Raw genomic sequence first — 20948 nt, forward strand, 5'->3', positions numbered from 1 at the left:
ATATATTCTTAAACACTGGCAGAAGTTCGACCCTCACATACTGAGGAAGAACAGTCTAACATTCTTCTGCACCTGTGCATGGCCTGCCTAACCTCTAGAGCCAGGATGGAATGCGGAAGGAAGTATTAATTATGATGCCATTTCACAACTAGAATTATACTGTAAAAAGAGGGAAGATGGTCAGAATTGCTTTATGTCCAGATCTTTGCATTAAGAGATAATCCTGATTTGTGTTCAAAGTATAAACATAAGCTGCAAGAATATCAGACTCCTCCCATCCTTATCATTAAACCTGAGCTTTCTACCCTTACCTTTTGACCCTGAGGACAAAGTTTCTGAGACAATCCCAGTTAAAGCTCCATCATGGCCAAACTTGAAGTTTTTCCCACTTGCCCTTTAGAGCCTGAGATCCCTCCCCCTTATCCTCTAGAATCTAAGGGTGAAAATCCCAAGCCAGCTGTAATTAAAACCTCTACAGAACTATATCCACCCATAGCTAATTTTGTTCAAACCCCTCAAAGACAATATCCCTTCCAGGAAGTAACTGGCAAATATGGAACTACCTATGTTCATGTGTCTGTTTTTCTCAGTGATCTAAAACAGGTCAAATGAGATCTAAAAGTTTTCAGATGATCCTGATATGTACACTGAGGTCTTTGAAGAACTTACTCAGACCTATGGACTACATTAGAAAGATGTAATGTTGCTCTTAAATCAAACATTGAGAGACAAGTAGTATTACAAGCTGCTACTACATATAGACACAAATATTATCTTAATTTTGGAAGCTCAAAAGACAGGCAGCTAAGGGAACAACTGGTTCCTACCGGAACACAAGCAGTTTCCTATACAAGCCCCTACTGGCCTGTCAATCAGATAGATTAAAATGGAGGACATTTTCAGGCATGTATTCTGGAAGATCTAAGAAAGAAGAGAACTAAGCCCTTCAATTACTTTAAATTGTCAAGTATTTATCAGGAAAAAGATGAGGACATCCCTAGATCCTGATTTGATACTATAGTTTTTTCCAAAGTCAGTCTTATAATATGTAGGTAGTATAATGTTATGTGTCTCCTCAGAAGAGCTTTCTAGCCAAGACTTCAGCTCTGCTGAATTTTCTAAACAGACAAGACTTATAATGTTTCTAGATTTAAGGCACAACTTTGCAGCCTTGAGGTAAAATATTTAGGGCCTTATTATATCTAAGGGAACCCAAAAACTGGGGGAAGAAAGAATTAAACCAATTCTTTCCTTTACACAGCCCAAGACTCTAAAACAGCTAAGGACATTCCTAGAAATTACAGGCTTTTGTAGCCTTCAGATAACAGGATATAGTGAGATTGTGTGACCCCTCTATTAGATTATAAAAAAAACTCAAAAGACAGCCATATTTTAACCTGGGAACCTAGTCCCCAGACCGCATTCCAGAAGCTCAAACAAGCACCTCTAAGTGCCTACCTACAGGACACCGTTTCAGTCTGTATGTTAATAAAAGGTGAGACATTGCTTTGGGAGTGTTTCTACAAGATCAGGGAGCTGCTCAACAGCCTGTAGGATATTTAAGTCATAAATTAGATATTATAGATTCAAAATAATTTACTTTAAAAAGAAAAGCCCTAAACAATATAGTTAGGAACCTTTATTCTCTTTCAAGAGACAAAAAGCAGCCATTCAGGTTCTTTGATTATTGGTTTTATTTTTCTGCTTGATAATTCAGTTGGAGTCAGTTATAGCTTTTGTCTCTAGAGATATGTTTTGCTAAGGATTGCAGATCTACTCTGGAAAACCTCCTGATCCTAAATGTCCTTCTACACCTGAGATGGTTAAGATTTTGTTCTTGTGCCATACTTAATGCCACTCTTCTGTCCTTTTTCCACTGCCTTGTCCCTGAGAAATAACGTAGTTCTCAAGTGTTTGGTTTGAGGCACTTCCCTCTTCTGTGGCTGTTGGATTTCAAGACAAAGCTTCCAGAGTGGTGAGTCTCCCCTCCCTGGAATCCTTCCAGAGTAAAGCTGACCTTCATTTATCTCTAGGCCATATAGAAAACTGGTCTAGGTTTAATCCTGAAACTCTCAAGAAATAAACATAAAAGTTTTAGTCCAGATTTATCTGCCTTTCAGCCCCTAGGCAAAATTAAGAGAATGGTAAGAATAGGTAACCTGGCTCTGGCCACTTCCTTGCACCTCTAGTCGGCTGCCACTGGCACTGGATGAGATAAAGTCTAAGGGATGCCATAGATTGGAAACAGAACAAGAGGGATAGACAGGGATGCCTTTTTTTCCTTTTCCTTTTTTATTTATAATGGAAAAAACTGTCATAGGTAGACATCTGCAGCACAGCAGGTTTGAGCCTTGACAGGCCTTCTTCCCTCACTGTTTAGAATTCATACTTAGCTCCAAAGAGTGTCACCTAGTCTCTTCTATACCCAAACTTGGCCTGAGCACACCCCCTAAGAGATATTTAACAGTTTGTCCCTTTAGAGGAAACAATTACACGTGGCTATCAAACAACTGTGGCTATAAAAACAACAAGAAGCCTGTGTAGCTGGGTATTCCAGTCAGATAAGCTGCCAGCATAAGGCTTATCTTAAAACCATCTTTGCTGTCACTGGTGTAGAAGATTTTTATTCCTTTTAATTCTTATTGCAAGAGATCTCTGTTAATCTACAAAGTTCTTACTAGTCTTATTTATAGCTATAAATCTAAATATTATAAAAGTTATTATAATTCAACTTGGCCAAATACATCTGAGTGCACTCTTGTTTATAAACAAGTTGTCTTATGTGTGTGTTTGTCTGTTCAATTTGTTTAAACACGTACAGCTGTTATGTTTGAGTTTTTTTTCTTTTGGCATTTTGGATTTTTTTAAGATGTCTGCCTGTAACTCAAGTTGGCTTATAGATAAATATAATTAAAGACATGCTTCCCCAGGTTGCCAGATAATCCAAATAATGTCAACTGGTTTTACAAATACAGTACATATTGTTGTCTATGTATAACTTGGGAATCTTTCATTGGTCAAAATAATGTGTTAATCGTTATGATCTAGCTCTCACACGTCATCTAAATAAAAACTCTTGGGCTTAGGAAAACTACCATACAGGACTCCCCTTGGTAAATACAGGAGCAGCTGCCTGGAAAAATTTATTCCAGGCTTTGTTCACAAAGGGTACCCCAATAATTTCCATAGCCTCATGAGAAATACATTGCCAAACATATTACTGTGATATGTATACATGGGTCATGGTCTAAGTTTTCTGTGGGAAAAGAAGGTTTTATTTAAAATGTTCTTGGTACAAATCAAAATTAAGGGACAAAGGGTTTCATGTAACTGATACTCATTGTTATTTCATGGTATATACATCCATGCCTTCTGGGTGTACAGTTCTTCTAAAATACTGTTTATGGTAATGATCTTTTTTGACTCAGGTATCTATCTGCCTTTCCCTAGCACTCCAGCTACGTGTGAAAAGAGGCACATGTCAAACTAAAATGAGATAACCAGTCAAATAATCTACTTAAAAACTTATGTGATGTATGTTATATGTGTCACCACACTTAGGGATGTTCAATCGCCAAACAGTTGAAACAATGTCATACACTAAAGTTAGAGACCAGACATTATGAACTCCTAAGGTACATTTATAGGCCAATATGTATGTTCTCTTTAGATGGCATCCTACTAAAGAATAATAAATAAGAGTTTTCTTTATGTCATTTAATGTCTTGTGATCAGATGAAGATGTTTGACTAAGACTATTCCATATTAAGATGGACATGTAAGTGTTACAAAGAAAATGTCATTATGATTGTCATGCTAAAATACTATATGTAGCTCTTGATCTTAAGTTTCTCTGAAATATATAACTGTTGTCTGTTAACATTCTTCAGGGACTCAACTACTAAAACAACCATGGTTTGTAAGAAATAACAGCCCTCTGTACTTTATACTTCAAAATTGCTTGACGTTTTAACTATTATAATAGGCTCGCTGCTCCTACTGAAATGCTTATGTCACTGATCTTCTCTTCTGGGTGTTCAACAACTAAAGTTTGGGGACCGAAACTAGAAAAGTAACTGGGCTATGAGGACAGCCAATATTTTGGCCCTGGCCCCTCAAGGTCAACAAAAATCCAGGACACGAACCTTTCCTACAGGATCCTACATCTTTGGTAAGCCACTCAACCTCCTGAGCAGGGAGATTGCTGGGCACAAGAGGACAAATGTACCGTGTGCCAAAGGAGGGCCACAAAGAGGGAAAAGTCTCTCATGCTTTCACTGAAAGCAACATGGGAGCTGAGAGGCTCTATGCATGGCTCCAAGTAATGCCTGAGGAGACTTAGCTGGCCTTGATAGATATCAAGAGGTTCATACTGACTGACACAGGTCTCACTTTAACTTGGTCTTAAACACCCAGCAGAAAAGAATAACCAAAAGAGGTATAAAATAATGCCATCGTAATAAAGGTAGATATAAAAAGGGGCTACAGTCACTGACCCCTTCTGGCAGTTTTTAGCTACACCAGTAGCTGACCACAGTTATAGATCATTAGGAAAAAACTATGGTAGAATCTGTAAGAGCCAGCAGGTTACAATCACTATTTCAATTTCTAAGTGTGACTTTCTTCCCAACCTGCCCTTCCATTCTAGTGTGCTCATACTTAGATTATACACACTCTAATTTCTTAAAAGTTTTGTTTATTCTTGCCTAGAGGCTGCCAAACTCCAGTCATATAAATGGAACCAACAACAAATGTGCTAGAATTCTTTTACTGGGATCCACCAGATGGACCTTGTAAACAACTCATAACTTCTAAATTACTTCTATGATGGATTCTGAAGTTCCCTGGACCTTCTCCTTATCCTCTGTGGAAGGCTGCTACTAGTTTCTCCCAATGGAACCCTTGTTGGCTATATTCATACCAGTCCTGCTGACCTTAATATATGGTCCATGTATTCTTAACTGTTTCTTTGGTTTTGTCTCCTCCAGACTTAAAGCTATAAGGCTTTAAAATGACAATGCCTGGTGCCTATCAAAGGACTTTAGATAAACCCTCTGCAGAGTAACTTTGACTGGTGATCACAACAATGGCCTTCTTCAGCTAGAAGTAGCCAGACTGGTCTTCGACCTTTGCCCCCTCACAGAAGTTAGGGGTACTTCTTCAGAGGGGGGAATATTGCAGATAGGTAACTTAATTAGATATCTTGTAAGCAGTTAGACAAGACAGGGCCAGCCCAGGAGGAGCCAACACGAGGACAATCAAGACACATTCAATGAAGGCCAGAATTGTAAAAGGAGAGAAACTACACACCCTCATGCTTCCCCTGGGGATAAGCAGCAGTGATTGATATTCTAAATAGGTATCAATCACCTGGGGGGGGGGTGTCAAGGTCTTAACCCAGCCTCTCTAGGAAATATCCCTGACCCCCACCCTTACTGAAAATCCTTGTATACTGGCTATGTGACTTGCTTCCCAATTGGACCACCGTTACCTAAGTGACTATACTTGTAACCTTCCTGGATGGTCATGGCTGTGGCCCTCGTTGTACTCACATAGGTTACACCCTATAAAACTTCTCTGTAAAGTGGGGTCTTTGGCTACCCACTCAGGACCCCTCCTGCCCCTCAGGAGCTTTCCTATCAATAAATATCTTCCTACTTTTAACCTCAAAAAAAAAAAAAAGATAAAATAATGGGGTGTGGTGAAGCATGCCTGTAGTTCTAGCTATTCAGAAGGCTGAGACAGGAATATCTCCTTAAGTCTAGGAGTTCAAGGCTAGCCAGGACAAAAATAAGGAGACCCCTGTCTCTAATTAATTAAAAGAATAAAAGTACCTGATTATGAATCAACATTACTATGACAAGATTACATATAACATGTAAAAATAATTTCTATCTGATATAGTCATTTCATTATAGAAAACATTAAAACAAGAAAATACTAGTTGAATGTGATGTCACACACCTATAATCCCAGCACTCTGGGAGGCTGATGCAGGAGGATCATCACTTTGAGCCCACCCTGGACAACTGAGCAATTTAGTGAGAACTTCTCTTAAAATAAAAATAATTTTTTAAATGTGCAGGCCTAGAGATGTAGCTCAGTACAAAGGTCTCAGTGCAAAGGCCCTGGGCTCAATGCCCCAAAAGGGGGAGACTGACATTACCATTCTAAAAAGAATTAAAAATTAAAATGTATTATGTACATATACCAAAACCCCACAGTGAATGTAATCATTATGTACTACAAACATGTACTAATAAAAAAATGAAAATTTAAAAACACACAATGCGTTAATTACTGTACCTAGTATCCTTGACCTTTAGTTCACAAAAACTATGCCAGATATAGAAAGCTTTCTTCCACTTTTCATTAGCTTCGGTCAAATTATACTGAGAGTGGACCCAAAAGCATTTTCAAACCAGAGTATCAGTGAATATTCTATCACATAAACCCTATTGTTATGATGATGAAAATCCTGTCTGCTTACTATGATTTTGGTTTAATGTTGAAATTGATAATGTTTTCATTAATTTAGATTTTATATCATTTTCTGATTTCTAAGAGTATTCCACATGTTTTTTTCTGTGCATTTCTTCTGTTAATTTGTAGCCGACAGTGAATATTTAAACACTAGAAAACACCAGCAAATATTATTTGGCAATATACAACTATAATTTGAAACTTCTAGTGAAATTAACAACCCTACACAGAAACAGATGATGATACTACCAATTAATTTATGGACTTATTTTTGCTTCCAAAACTTATTTCATGGTATATCATTCACAGGATTTATTTAAATTATACTATATGTATACACATTAATACTTATTTGCAAGAATGACTCACCATTAATAAGAGACAGGGCCATAAAAGCATGCTTCTAATATGGCCAGAAGAGCCACACTGATTAGATTGTGCTATTTCTCTTACATGTCCTGTCCTGCACCCAGAAATGTTGACATTAACCTGTAGCTCAGCATGTCAGCATTTTTTACTTTTTCTTTCAACTAACACTTGTAGATTCCTTTGAATCTGTAACATCTGTAGTTGACTGATGAATTTTAATTTCAGAGAATTATAACATTTTCTCCCCATGTTCACAATTTCTTAACTGATTTTTCTTAGGATTTGGAAGAGCATAAATTTCCTAAGAAATGCGAGGAATTACCAAACAGAAACACTATTCTGGAAAAAAAGCCCAGCTTTTTCATGAAGCCATTTAAAGAGGTAATTCTGACTCATGCATTTTGATAAATCTTGACTTTGAATTGGTTTAAAGGAATAATCATGGTGCAAAAGGATTATCTATTGCACAGATTACACAGTGATTAAAACTTTAAAACTAAAAAAATTTAAAGAACCACAAAATACTTAAGTGACAAAAATGTACAGGTCCAAATTTAAGAATTTCTAGATGACCAAAGATTAATTCCAACAAAGCAGTTTTGTTATGGTCTTGAACAGTAAAAACTAGTTCCCAACTGTTGGACTAGCTCCCCACAGCCAGAGTATTATAACCAATAACAATCAAGTAGATAAACATTATGTTCTGTAATTAATAAAATTAGAGCCTGGTTATTTTTCTTAGTCATACTGCAAGAGAAATGCCATACTGAACTATTCTGTAATACTGAAATACACAGTTACAGACCACTGAACTGAATTTCCCAACTGCTGTCAGATGTAGTATTTTTATGTCATTATTCCTTCCAGGGCAATTAAAGTAGTAAATACTATAGTCTGGCTTTCACAGAATTTTTCAAGTCTGCTCTGTTACTCTACAAGATTTTCACCAGTCACACATTCTTCAAGATTCTGTTTTCTGGTTATGTGACATTACTGACATTGTGCTGCTTCTCGTGCCTTAGGATTTTTTGTTTGTTTGTTCTGGTGTTGTTTTTTTTTTTTGGTCTTCCTTATTTTTCTGCAGTAGTCCCCCTTTATCCATGAGAGATGTGTTCCAAGACCCCTAGTGAATATCTGAAACTTCAGAAAGTAGTAAACCCATTACCTATAATAGTTTATTCTATAAATTAGGAACAATAACAAATTAACAGTATTAACTATATAAAATTTAAAAATCATAACAATATAATAAAAATGATTTAAAACTTATGAATTGTTTATTTCTGAAATTTTTCATTAAAATTTTTGGCTTTGATTTTGAGATGGGGACCTCAGTATGTTGCCCGGGCTGGTCTCACACTCATGGGCTTAAGTAGTCCTCCTGCCTTGGTCTCTCAAGTAGCTGGGACTACAGGCATCCACCACCATACATGGTTCATCTCATTATTTCTGTACCACAGCTGACTATATAACTGAAATTATGGAAAGCAAAACAATGGATAAGAAGGGAATGAATGTTTTAATCATTATCTTTCAGTTTGGTACTAGTACAGTTTGGCTCTCACAACTATTCTGAGCACTTCTTTTTCTCTCATCAACAAGCCAACCAACCTACCACAAGTTCTGTATCAGTGAAACAATCAGTATTTCTGCGTTTGAATTTCTGGCTGTTCCATACTGTACAAAATTGCAAAAATATAATAAGATATAATGAACATACTTCCATGTTTTAATATAGAAACATTAAAATTGTGAAGAACCACCAAATAAATGAACATACATACGGAATCCTTCAGTATTAAAGTTCTTTTACTTTTCAGGTACTTAAAGCACGCAAGACCAGTGTCTTTTTTACCCACTCATATAACAATTTTTAACATTTATCTTAATCTTTATCATTTCTATTAGTTCCATACATAATTATTATTTGTGCTATACTTTGAAGTGTTAAAGTTTGGTTACCAACTTGTGCAGGTAATGGAATCTTTAGGAGGTGGAGCCAAGTAGAAAGAAAGAAATTAGGTTACTGGGAGTGTGCCCTAGAAGAAAATACTGGAACCCCAGCCTCTTCTTCTCATTACCTTTGCCTCTCAGCTGCCATGAGATGAAGAGACCTCCTCCACCACAAGTTCCCATGATGATGTAGTGTGTTACTATAGGGCCAAAGCAACAGGGCTAAAGCAACCATGGACTGAAACCTCTGAAACTATGAACCAAGTAAGCCTTTCCTCCTTATAAACTGATTATCTCGGGTATTTTGTCCAAATGATTAAAAGCTGACAAACACAATTTATTTCACACTAGACAAAAATGCATTGATCATTTGCACCAATTAAATTTGATTTAGTAAGTTACCATTAACCGTGTATTAGCAGTAACTATTTTCATACTTTAAAAATAATCACATTTTAAAACTATAAGGCCACAAAGTCAAGATCAACTCACTATATCAATGTCTAAACACCCAGGGCCCTTCCTCTGACTCATGAACCTCTTTCCAATACATAAAAAGGATGTCTTTCACTAGCCTCATAAGAGACACCCATATGATCAGTGTTACTAGAAGAAAGTGGAAGATGGTGGAAAAAATTCTCTTTCCCACCTGTTTCAGCTTTTTGTTGTTGTTGTTTCAGCTTTTAATGTTGACTTTGTCTCTTACAACCAATCTTCTTGATTCTCTCTTTTTTTTTTTTGGTACCGGATTTCGAACTCAGGACCTGTGCTTGGAAGGCAGGTGCTGGAACCACTGAGCTAAATCCCAGGCCCTATTCTCTATCTCTTGAACTTACATTATCAAGAAAACCTAAGAGCTGACATATGTAGATATTTGGTCCATGTTTACCTCTAATAAACAATCTTTTTACCCTTTGCCTCATTTAGTTCTCCAATATGATTTATTTAATTCCAACTAACAGAGGTTCTCAGACTTTCAAAAGTCCATCTAAACTACTTTTTCTTGTCAATTATTATTAACTAGTAAAAGTATTGATAATTTAACTATCATTAAAATACTATCTAAAAGCATACTTGTTACTTGGGGAGTCAGTAAGTTATAACATATAAACATTAATTATCCAGTTCTTAACTTAGTAATTTATATAAATTAACTTTAAATAAAAGTTAACTTACTATTTTTTTCTTCTGGGATTTTAAGTCATCCAGTGCTTCATCTACAAGACAAGATTTAAGTCAAAGTTAAATCAAACATTAACATACAATTTAAGAAAAAAATCATGCCAAATGATATATATTAAACCACAAGAAAACTTTCTCATTTTAGGATTTCTCTAAATTTAATGCTTAATGACAAAATTATCTCAATCATATATATATATTCATTTTCCTTTTTTCTTCCCTTCTCAGCACTGGGGATTGAACCCAGGACGCTTGCAATGAACTACATCCCCAGTTTTTTTTTTTCTTTTTTTGAGACAGATCTCAATAAGTCACTAAATGGCCCAGGCAGGGCTCAAATTTCTGATTCTCCTACCTCAGCCTCCCAGAGTACTATAATTATATGAAGGTGTCACCATGGCTAGCTATTCATTATCCATATATATTTATTTTTTGTCTATGTTATATATGACAAGCCACTTAGAAAAATAAATGATTGGACTTTATATAGTGCTATGGCTTGTATCTAGATGTCACCCCAAAGCCTCAGTAGGTCACAGGTGGGGTTTTTCAGAGGTGGTTGATCTAGGGTGTGTTGGGATCAAGGATGTGATGTTGGGATTGATTCACGGTGTGATGCTAGGACTAAATCTGCCCCACCCTGGGTGTAAGTGCTACCCACAAGGGTAGGTAGCTTGGATAGATAATAAGGGAAAGAGGGTTGATGCTCATCACTTGTCACTTGATGCAGCTGCTGCTACTTTTTCACTTGATGCTTTCCTGCCTTCTGCCCACTACGAACTGTTTCTCCTCCGTGATGCCCCTCTGCCATGGCACACAGCCAGGGAGCCAATCAACTATGAACTGAAACTTCTACAAACTGTGAGCCAAAATAAACCTTTTCCTTTAACTTTGGGTGTTGGGTATTTTGCCTCAGCAACAAGAAAAAGTAACTGAGACATACAGCATAAAACATCTTTCAAATTTAAAGCTGTATGTATTCATATATATATTAAATGTTCTCAGAACGACTTCCTAGCATTTCTCTCTGAACACTTCATCCACATTAATTTCCAAAATTAATACCAAATTTCTTTATACATTGGTAATAAAAATGTTATTTCTTAGTTTATAAAAAAAAGAAGTGTACATGCACTAAACTAAAATCTAAATGGATTAAAGATCTAAATATTAAAATAGAAACGCTGAATCAGCTGGAACAGAGGTTAGGTAGAACTCTTGAAGACATTGGTGTAGGAAAAGATTTTATGAACAAAACCTCAGTTGCCCGTGAACTAGCACAAACAATCAACAAGTAGGATTTCTTCTTATTAAAAAGCTTCTCCAAAGCAAGAGAAACCACCAGCAGTATGAAGAGACAACCCATAATGTGGGAAAAAATCTTCACCTGCTGTTCCTCAGACAAAGGTCTACTATCGAGAATATATAAAGAACTTTAAAAAATCAAACCTCCCAAATTTAAAGACCCAATCCAAAAATGGGCATCTGAAATGAACAGACATTTCTCACACAAAGAAGTAGAAATAGCAAAGAAATATATGAAAAAATGTTCAACATCACTGGTCATTCGAGAGATGCAAATGAAAACAACACTGAGATTCCACCTCACCCCAGAAAGAATGGCTGCTATCATGAAATCAACCAATAACCAATGCTGGCGGGGTTGTGGAGAAAGAGGAACCCTGCTCCACTGCTGGTGGGAGTGAAGACTGGTGCAACCACTGTGGAAATCAGTATGGAGATACCTCAAAGAACTAGGACTAGAGGTCCCATTTGACCCAGCTATTCCCCTGCTGGGTATCTTCCCCAAAGAATTAATAGAATCATACCACAGTCATATATGGGCACTCATGTTCACAGCAGCACAATTTGTAATAGGTAAAACGGTATCCATCAACTGGAGAATGGATAAAGAAAATGTGTTTTTTTTATAAAATGGAGTACTACTCAGCCATAAAAAATGAGAAATTAGAGACATTTATAGCTAAATGGATGCACATTGAGGCAATACTCTTAAGTGAAATAAATAGGACACATGTGTAAATACCAAATAGTTTCTCTAGTGTGAGAAACTGAAAGTGTAAATAAGGACTAAAAGGTATAATAGATAATGTGAAATAGGAAGAAAAGGGGCAAAGGGGAGGGGGAAGTGGGAGGGGTAGGGGAAAGGAAAGAAGGGAATGGAATTAATATGAGAAAATGAAAACATGGAAACAAAGTCTTTGTAGATAGGGAGGGGTAGAAGGGGTGGAGGGCAGGGGAAGGGAAAAAAATAAGAACCGAGAGATTATGCAAAGGTGAAAATTTCCAACAATGAATGTAATTATATTGTATACCTAAAATGTATCAATAAAATAAAAATTTTTTAAAAAGAAGTGTAAAAAACATTTACTAAAGTTAGTCAACATCCAAGATACTGAGCACTAAAAAAGTCTTCTGAAAATCTTCACTATTATGCCAGAGGAGGAATTTGGAAAGGAATACTAATTTCTTTTCTAAGACTTGCTTGCTTATTTGGGAGGGCATGATGAAACACAAAGGATCATTTCAAAGGTTATTACTTAAGGATGTCAATATCTACTTTACAGTTACTTAAACATTTATTTATTATTACTTTATTGACATTCCTAGTTTTTCTCTAGAAATATTTAACTAGGTCATATGGAAAGAAAAAAGAATTATGATGATTTAAACATTTTATCGGAAGAATTTAAAGAACTGTTCTTAATTTTTAATTAAATATATAAATAATATTACAGGGGCCGGGGATTTAGCTCAGTGGTTTCACCGCCTGCTGCATAACCGCAAGGACCCGAGTTCAATCCCCAGTACCAAAAAATAAATAAATAAATAAATAATATTACTATTTCTTCACTGAAACTCTAAGTACCAAATAGCTGAACACTTAAAGTATACTATGCATACAAAAATTCAAATAATTACATTACTTATAAAAACATTTCATCATATAATTTTGTTTCTAAAATATTGCTTTTTCATGGGCCAGTATATTACTAAAGAAGGAAAAAAATTGTTGATACCTTTAAAGAGACTATTTTTTAATTAAAAACTAAAGTAAACATTTATTCTTTAATCCATACATCAACACTTTTTTTTAAAACTTCATACAGCATATATTTTAGTGTGTATGGGCTAAAAAGTAAAATTGAGTCTCTTAAATGAGACAAAAAACTTCCACAAACATTCTATTGAGAGCATTAAAATATAATATTTAGTTCAACTTTTTTTTTTTTTTGGTACTGGGGCTTGAACTCCAGTTCTTGCGCTTGCGCAGCAGGCACCAAAACCACTGAGCTAAATCCCCAGCCCTAGTTCAACTTTTTAATACTATAGATCTACCGATTAAAAGACTGGAATTGAAGCAGAAGTAACTTTTCACAGAATTGAGGTTCAAAGTTACTATTCTCTACCATCATAATTGACTGCAAATGTTTATCTCTTAGAGTTGTGCATGGTGGCCTACATCTGTAATCCTAGCACTTGGGAAGCTGTGGCAGGCAGACTGCCACAAGTTCAAGGCCAGCCTAGGCTACATAGTGAGTTCAAGGTCAGCCTGAACTGCAGAATGAGACCCTGTCTCAAAAAAAAAAAAAAAGTTTATGTCTTAATGTTGATCTGTAATGAGATTTTATGAATTTCATTTTTTTAAATATTTTTTCATATAGATATTGCCAAATATTGATATCCATGAGCCTATGTTTTTGAGCCTATGTTTTTTTTTTGGTACCAGGAAATCAACTCAGGACCTTGCACTTGCAAGGCAGGTGCCGGAACCACTGAGCTAAATCCCTGGCCCTTGAGCCTATGATTTTAATGAGCATATTTATCATTTAGAAAGCATTTATAAAAGTCTGTTTGATTCTACAAAGTATTATAAAAGTCTACTAGATTCTTCTTTTGACATGTGCATTTTAGCACTTCATTACATTTCAAATTAATCATTTCTAATCAAAGGTTAGAAGATCCTCAATTATACAATTTAAGTAGTTTTAGAAATATGGAAATTTCCTTTCCACACAAATTAAGATCAGAAAAATACCACTGCAACTGTAATTTGAGCTCAGATAATGCGTCTGCTGCAAAAATGCATGGGAATGAAGATCTTGTTTCTTGTTTTAACTTTTCATAATTTTTTTAAATTACTTTTTGTCATTACAATGGTATTTGTTTCTTAAATGACTTTACCACAATGTATGTTTTGTAGGTACACATAGTTGTGCCTTGCAAAATTAGGCTGCATTCACTAATATCCAGTATCAAGTCTGCAGTAAAAGCTAATTTCCAAAGCCAGTCATTGTTCAAACACAGTATTTGGAAGTAGTTCTTATCCACAAACTATTATGTGGTAGAACAAGTCAAGTGTCAGCTTCTATTTCTGATTAAAAATTTACCTGACAATAGTAAAGTCTATGGGAGTAAACGAACTACTGATCCAATAACAAGATAAATTCAAATATGCTTTTGCAAAGTATCTGCTATTAACACAATGAATAAACACAGAACTTAAACACATTACACTTTAATGAGCCTTGTTCATGTGTCCAACTAAGTTTTCTTTTCTTCACACCTATTTTTACAAGTGTGTTTGTTCCGTGATTTTGAGACAGGGTCTCTCTTTGTAGTTCGGGCTGGTTTTGAACTCAGTATATAGCCCAGGGTGGCCTCAAAGTCATGGAGATCCTTCCGCCTCATATAACTAGTATTTATAACACATCCAGATTCCACTTGAGGTTGAACTGAATTAAGTGTCTTCTGAACTTCTTTGAAAATAATCTCACCTAAAAGTTGTTCCACACAGAAGTTTTACAGATACTAATTCTCCAAACACTTCAAGTTCAGAGGTGACTCCTCAGTAAATTATCAGTGAACAGTATCAGTAATATCTGCCAACTCATTAAGAATGAAGCTCATCCTGAAATCTTTTGCCTTATTTTTAATTGACTATGCTGCTGTGAATTTTCTTAATTCTCCAAGCAATTGTTCTTGCTGAATGGCTACTACTCTTAAACAAGTACATTTTCTCACAATACATTTCTCCTGCTGCTATGAAACACAATTTAATTAACTCACCATTGGTAAATGGCTTTCCTTTGCATCACAAACAAGCCACTTATACTCTTACTTTGGCTGAAGCCCCATTTTCACTTTTTATTTTTATGAAGAAATTCTGCAATGATTAGATATTCCATTTAATTTTTTTTTTTTTTTTTTTTTTTGAGATGGGGTCTTACTATATAGTTCAGGCTGATCTTGAACTCCCTATATAGCTCAGGCTGGACTCAAACTCTCAGCAATCCTCCTGCTTCAACCTCCCAAGTGCTGGAATTACAAGTGTGTGCTACCATACCCGTTTTAAATTTTCTAATTTTATGATCATTGCTTTTCTGTGAGTTGGGAATATCATGATGAGTACTTAGTACAGTAACATCAATATATATTGTAAACTTTTAGCACAGCTATAATGCCTTTGCATTTTGATAACAAAAAACCATCTATGTTCCACTGTGCCCTAAAAGTGCAACAGTCTACTTTTCTTGTTTTTATATAATGAGTGTGCACTGATAATAAAAATAAAATTATCACAATAAAATAATATACATGGCACTTAAAATGCTGTCCAGTTATAACTGCACCACTGTGATTTGCAGTAGAATAGTCTGAAATGAGATGTGATTTGTCCTCCAACAGTTTGATTTGTTGAGAATACCACATAGAGTATATCACAACTATGGAACTCTGCCATTACAGAATGAAAGCAGTTAGAGACAATACACAAATGTGTATCAGGGCTATGTTCCAATAAGAACTTAAATTTAAATTTCCTAAGAACTTAACTAAATATTATGATTCTTTTCAATTACTTCAATGATTTTTAAATGATAAAAACCATTTTTACAAGCTGAACACAGTGGTGGGTAGAACATGGCTCATGGGCTGGAATTTGCCAACCCCTGCTTTAATCTATGCTGGGTCAAATTTGAACTAAAACTAACGGAGAACAAGAAGCAAGGACATGATCAATAACTTCATGATTAAAAACATATATATTGTATACCTGATTTTATGCTTTTAAAATGCGTAAGGCTGGGGACAGGGATTTAGCTCAGTGGTTTTACCGCCTGCTGTGCAGGCACAAGGACCCGAGTTCAATCTTCGGTACCAAAAAAAAAAAAATGTGTAAGGCTGCAGGACAATCTTTTATAAAATCTATTTTTTAAGTGTATGTGCAATACCTATTCAAGTATATTAGTAAAATTTTAAAGATAAAAGACCCCTGAAATAAATTTTTAAGGCAAAAGAAAAATCCTTTTATGTAACTACCACATCCAGATTTACTGTTTATAATTTAAAATATTCATACATTGTAATTTCCCTAATATATTCCTGAAAATTCTTTTGAAATAAAGTTTTTATATCTTTTAGTATTTTATTATTCCTGCAAGTCAGAGAGCATATCTGTTTTAAACTACACCCTCTTGCCAACTACGTCATTAAATTTCTCTGAAAACAATATAAAATTAATTTGTTTAAATTGCTAAAACTTATCATTTTTAAAAATGAGAGCAATAAATAAACCATAGTTAATAAAATACTAAAAGTTTTCCAGCTGAAATCCAAAGATACCTGTTATTTCCACTTCAAGCAAATATTGTGCCAGGTCCTAACTCACTTAAAGCAAGAAAAAAAAACCACAAGAATAAAGACTGAAAAGAAGAATCAGTACAATTACCTCACATTTGTATAATACTTGGCAATTTTTATGTACTTTCACATATAGCTATTTTAATACTAATAATAGTCCTGTTAAAGCAAACATTTCTGATTCTACTTTATAAATTAGGGAACTGAGTTTCTGAGGTTTTCAGGACAAAAAGATGGCCAGTGTAGCTGAAGCAAAACGGAATAAAACAGAAAGGGTAAGAATTCAGATTTTATTCTGGTTACAAAAGAAAGCAATTAGGGAACTTTAAGCAAAAGAGACAAGACACCATATTACAGTGATGTATGCACACCCACGTACAGCAGCACAATTCATAATAGCTAAATCTATGACACAGTCTATCAGCAGCAGCAGATGAACAGAAAAAGAAAATGGAGTACTACTCTGCCACAAAGAAAGATAAAGGAGTCATCTGTAGGAAAATGGATGTACTTGGTCTCAAGGACCATAGTGTTAAGTGAAAAAAGTAAAACACACAAGCTTAAATATCTCATGGTTTCTCTTACATTAAAAAAAAAAAACACAAAGGATAAATAAAGAATGAAATAAAAGCTAATAGAAAGTAAAGAAATACATCTTTCTCAAATAGGAAAGGGATCAAGAGATCAGGGAGAGGGTAAGAAGGAAAGCGAAAGGGAATGATGAAAGGAATTAAGTTATGCTCTATACATGTACCAAAACTCCACACAAAGAATGTAAACATGTTGTATGAATATATGCTAATAAAATTTTTTAAATTTAAAAAACCTGATTTATAACTTAAATATAGATTACTTTTAAAAAGTCAATGGAGGCCAGGGATTTAGCTCAGTGGTTCCGGCGCCTGCCTCCCAAGCACAAGGTCCCGCCATCTATCCCTGGTACCAAAATACAAAACAAAAACAAAAAAGTCGGTGGCACGGAAGACGCCGAATCACCTTGCTGCACAGGCAGGTCTGCCCACACCCTACCGAGGTCCCCAGTCCCGCAGAACACACACCGAATCAGCCTGCTACAGACAGGCAGGTCTGTGCACACCCTACCGAGGTCCTGGGTCGCGCGGAAGACACCGAATCACCCCATTGCAGACAGGCAGCCACCTGATTACACGCTACAAAGACACAGAGGACACCAGGCCACCAGACCAAGGTACTGAGACCCACTGTTCCCGGCCCAGAGGTAGGGACTTATGAGCCATCGTCCCACTGTTCCTGGTCCAGAGGAAGGGGCTTCCTGGTCACCATCCCTCCCGCTGCTCCCAGCCCAGAGGAAAGGGGTTTTGGGCCACCTTCTGTCCTGCTGCTCCTGGCCCAGAGGAAGGGGCTTCCGGGCCACCATCCCTCCCACCGCTCCCGGCCCAGAGGGAGGGGCTTCTGAGCCACCATCCCACTGCTCCTGGTCCAGAGGAAGGGGTTTCCCGGCCACCATCCCTCAGGCTGCTCCCAGCCCACAGGAAAGGGCTTTTGGGTCACCATCCCTACCGCTGCTCCCAGCCCCTGTCCCACCTCTCTCAGCTCAGAGGAGGTAATCCGTGCAGGCACTAACAGCCCCCAGCCCCAGTCGAAATGAGAAAACACATAAATAAGTCTCAAAACAGGACTTCCAGGTCACCTACAGCAACCCCAAAGGGAAATGAGATGGAACACTCTGATACTCAACCACCTGGACCCACTGAACTGGCAACAAAAGGGGATCTGGAAAAAATGAAATCAGAAATAATTTCTCAGATAACAGGAGAAATTGTGCCCCTAGTGCAAGACATGATTACTAAATCTAGAGAGGAGCTCAGGAACATGATGGAATCCCAACATAAGAAACAAATGGAATCCATAAAACAGATGCAAATAGATTTCCAGGACATGAAAAACTCCATTGAAAGTCTACACAGCAGAATGAGCCAATGTGAGGACAAAATTTCAGATACAGAAGATAAGATTGCAATTAATGACCAGGAAAAGAAAAATTGCTTCAAAATTAAAAGGGAACATGAGAAATCAATCCAGCAGCTGCTAGATAATGCAAAAAAGAACAACATAAGACTGATCGGGCTTAATGAAGAAACAGGAGAGAGTGGAGATGACATAAAAAATCTCTTCACAGAAATAATGGCAGAAAACTTCCCAAGCAGGGGAAAAGAGCTTGACATACAGATAAGTGAGGCATATAGGACTCCAAATAGCCTTGATCAAAAAAAATCTGCACATAGGCATATAATTGTTAAGATTCCAGAAACACAAGAGAAGAACAAAGTTCTCCAAGCAGTCAGAGAAAAGAAACAAATCACATACAAAGGAAAGCCCATCAGAATCACAGCAGACTTCTCAACACAAACCATCAAGGCAAGAAGAGCTTGAAGTGACATAGTCCAAGCCCTAAAAGAAAACAGCCTGTGAGAGTTGATAACATCACCTAGAGATGTATTATCCAATATTGTGGCCATTAGTCACATAGGGCAATTTAAACTGAATTTAATTAATTAATTAATTAATTTTTTTTTTTGGCACTGGGGATTGAACTTGGGACCTTGTGCCTGCAAGGCAGGCGGTGGAACCACTGAGCTAAATCCCCAGCCCATAAACTGAATTAAATTTAAAATCCAGTTCTTCAACTGCATTAGCCACATTTCAAGTGCTCACAGCCACAAATGACTAGCAGATACCATACTGGACAGTAAATGTAGATTACTTTCATATCACAGAACGTTCTATTGAATAGCACAAATCTAAATCATCAAAAGAAGAAAGCCAATGACAGAATTATAACAGAGGAGGTACAAATAAAACTAAAACAGTGAAATGTTGTCAAAGAGGCTAAAAGACACAAACATTTCAAGGAAGAGTAGATAAGTGAATTAATTCAAACACTACTAAGAAATCAAATTGGTTAAGAAAAGAGAACAGGGATTTAGCTCAGTAACAATATGCCTGCCTTGCAAGCACAAGGCCCTGAGTTCGAACCCCAGTACCATTAAAAAAAAGAAAAGAAAAGAAAACAACTGGTTTGAACAAATAATGTATCAATAGATCATTAATGACCTTGAAATAAGCCACTGCAATAAAAAGTGGTAGATATAAAACCTAAATAAGTAGGTTGAGAAAGAATAAGTAGAGGGGAAAGAGATACCAACTATAGACAAATTTTTAGGAAATTTTACTTTGAAAAAGAAAGAGAAATGGAGTATAGCATAAAAGGAACAGGAGGTCAGGATAGTACACTACCCCCTTCCCATGGTTGTATTGAGGCAAGATTATACATCAGTCCAATAGGAACAGATGCAAAAGAGAAGATAAATGAAAAAACAAAGTTCTTCAGATGCCCAGGGTGCCTAAAATCCAGAGCATAAATGAGGATTAGCTATAGGTGGGATCAAGGCATCTTCCAAAAGACCATGAAAAACAAAAACATACTTCAAAGCTAACTTCAAACATTTGGTACTGAAGGTAGCTCTCATCTATTTATATCTATTTTCTATAAAAAGTAAGACTATGAATTAAAGAGTGGCTATATTTTGTAGGAGGTTATTGATTTATTTGTAATTTTTTATGTGGTTGTTTGGTTTTGCTTTGGTTTTCACTGGGAAGACAGGTATTAATGATTTAAGGGAAAATACAGTACCAAATAATGGTCTTAAAAAGAAAAAGGAAAAAAAAAAAAAAGAAAAAAGAAAGAGGAAGTGGCCAGGGATTTAGCTCAGTGGTGCCGGGCCTGCCTTACAAGCACAAGGTCCTGAGTTCAAACCCCAGTACCAAAAAAAAACAAGAAAATTGATTAGGAAATTATAATAGGACCATAAAAGAGCTGAATGCACATTTGATATTTGCAATCAGATTTAAAAGTTTAGGCAGTATGTTGTATGATTTTTCTCAACCAGTTTAGCTGCTCTGATAAGATTAAACATTTGAATGTATTTAAATAGCATTTGCTAGCCATGGGTTAAGCATATAGTTATATTTACATAGGTTAGGGTTGGTCAGATACATAGGACGGGAAAACAGGGTAAAAGAGTCAGGGGTATGTGCAAAGAAATGGCTATTTGGGCTATTTGGGCTATACCATTGACCCTAAAGAGGCTAGAGAAAGGTCATGAGGGAGGAAGACAGTGAAAGTCATATATTTGTACAAACTTTATTTGAATCCTGAATTAAAGAAACATTTTTTAAGCAAATGACATTTAGCAATAGGAAATTTAACATTTGATATTTTATTATATTAAGAATTCTTTTCTAAGTATGATAATGCA

General features: G+C 36.1%; 1 protein-coding gene across 5 annotated transcripts in view; it reads right to left on the reverse strand.

Moving 5' to 3' along the window:
- The window catches only part of Lnpk (lunapark, ER junction formation factor), a 76941-nt gene that overhangs the window by 36505 nt on the left and 19488 nt on the right, over positions 1-20948 (reverse strand). For all 5 annotated transcript variants that reach the window (XR_015447166.1, XM_004857714.4, XM_004857716.4 and 2 more), the window contains one exon: positions 9982-10022. Coding sequence is in view for 4 of the 5 variants with exons in the window: in XM_004857714.4 (XP_004857771.1) it covers positions 9982-10022 (41 nt within the window). In the remaining variant the exon portion in view is untranslated. The remainder of the gene's footprint in view (positions 1-9981; positions 10023-20948) is intronic.

Source organism: Heterocephalus glaber, unplaced genomic scaffold (genome assembly GCF_053883595.1).
Source record: "Heterocephalus glaber isolate CG9 unplaced genomic scaffold, H.glaber_assembly_v1.0 deba00000347, whole genome shotgun sequence".
Lineage (NCBI taxonomy): Eukaryota > Metazoa > Chordata > Mammalia > Rodentia > Bathyergidae > Heterocephalus > Heterocephalus glaber.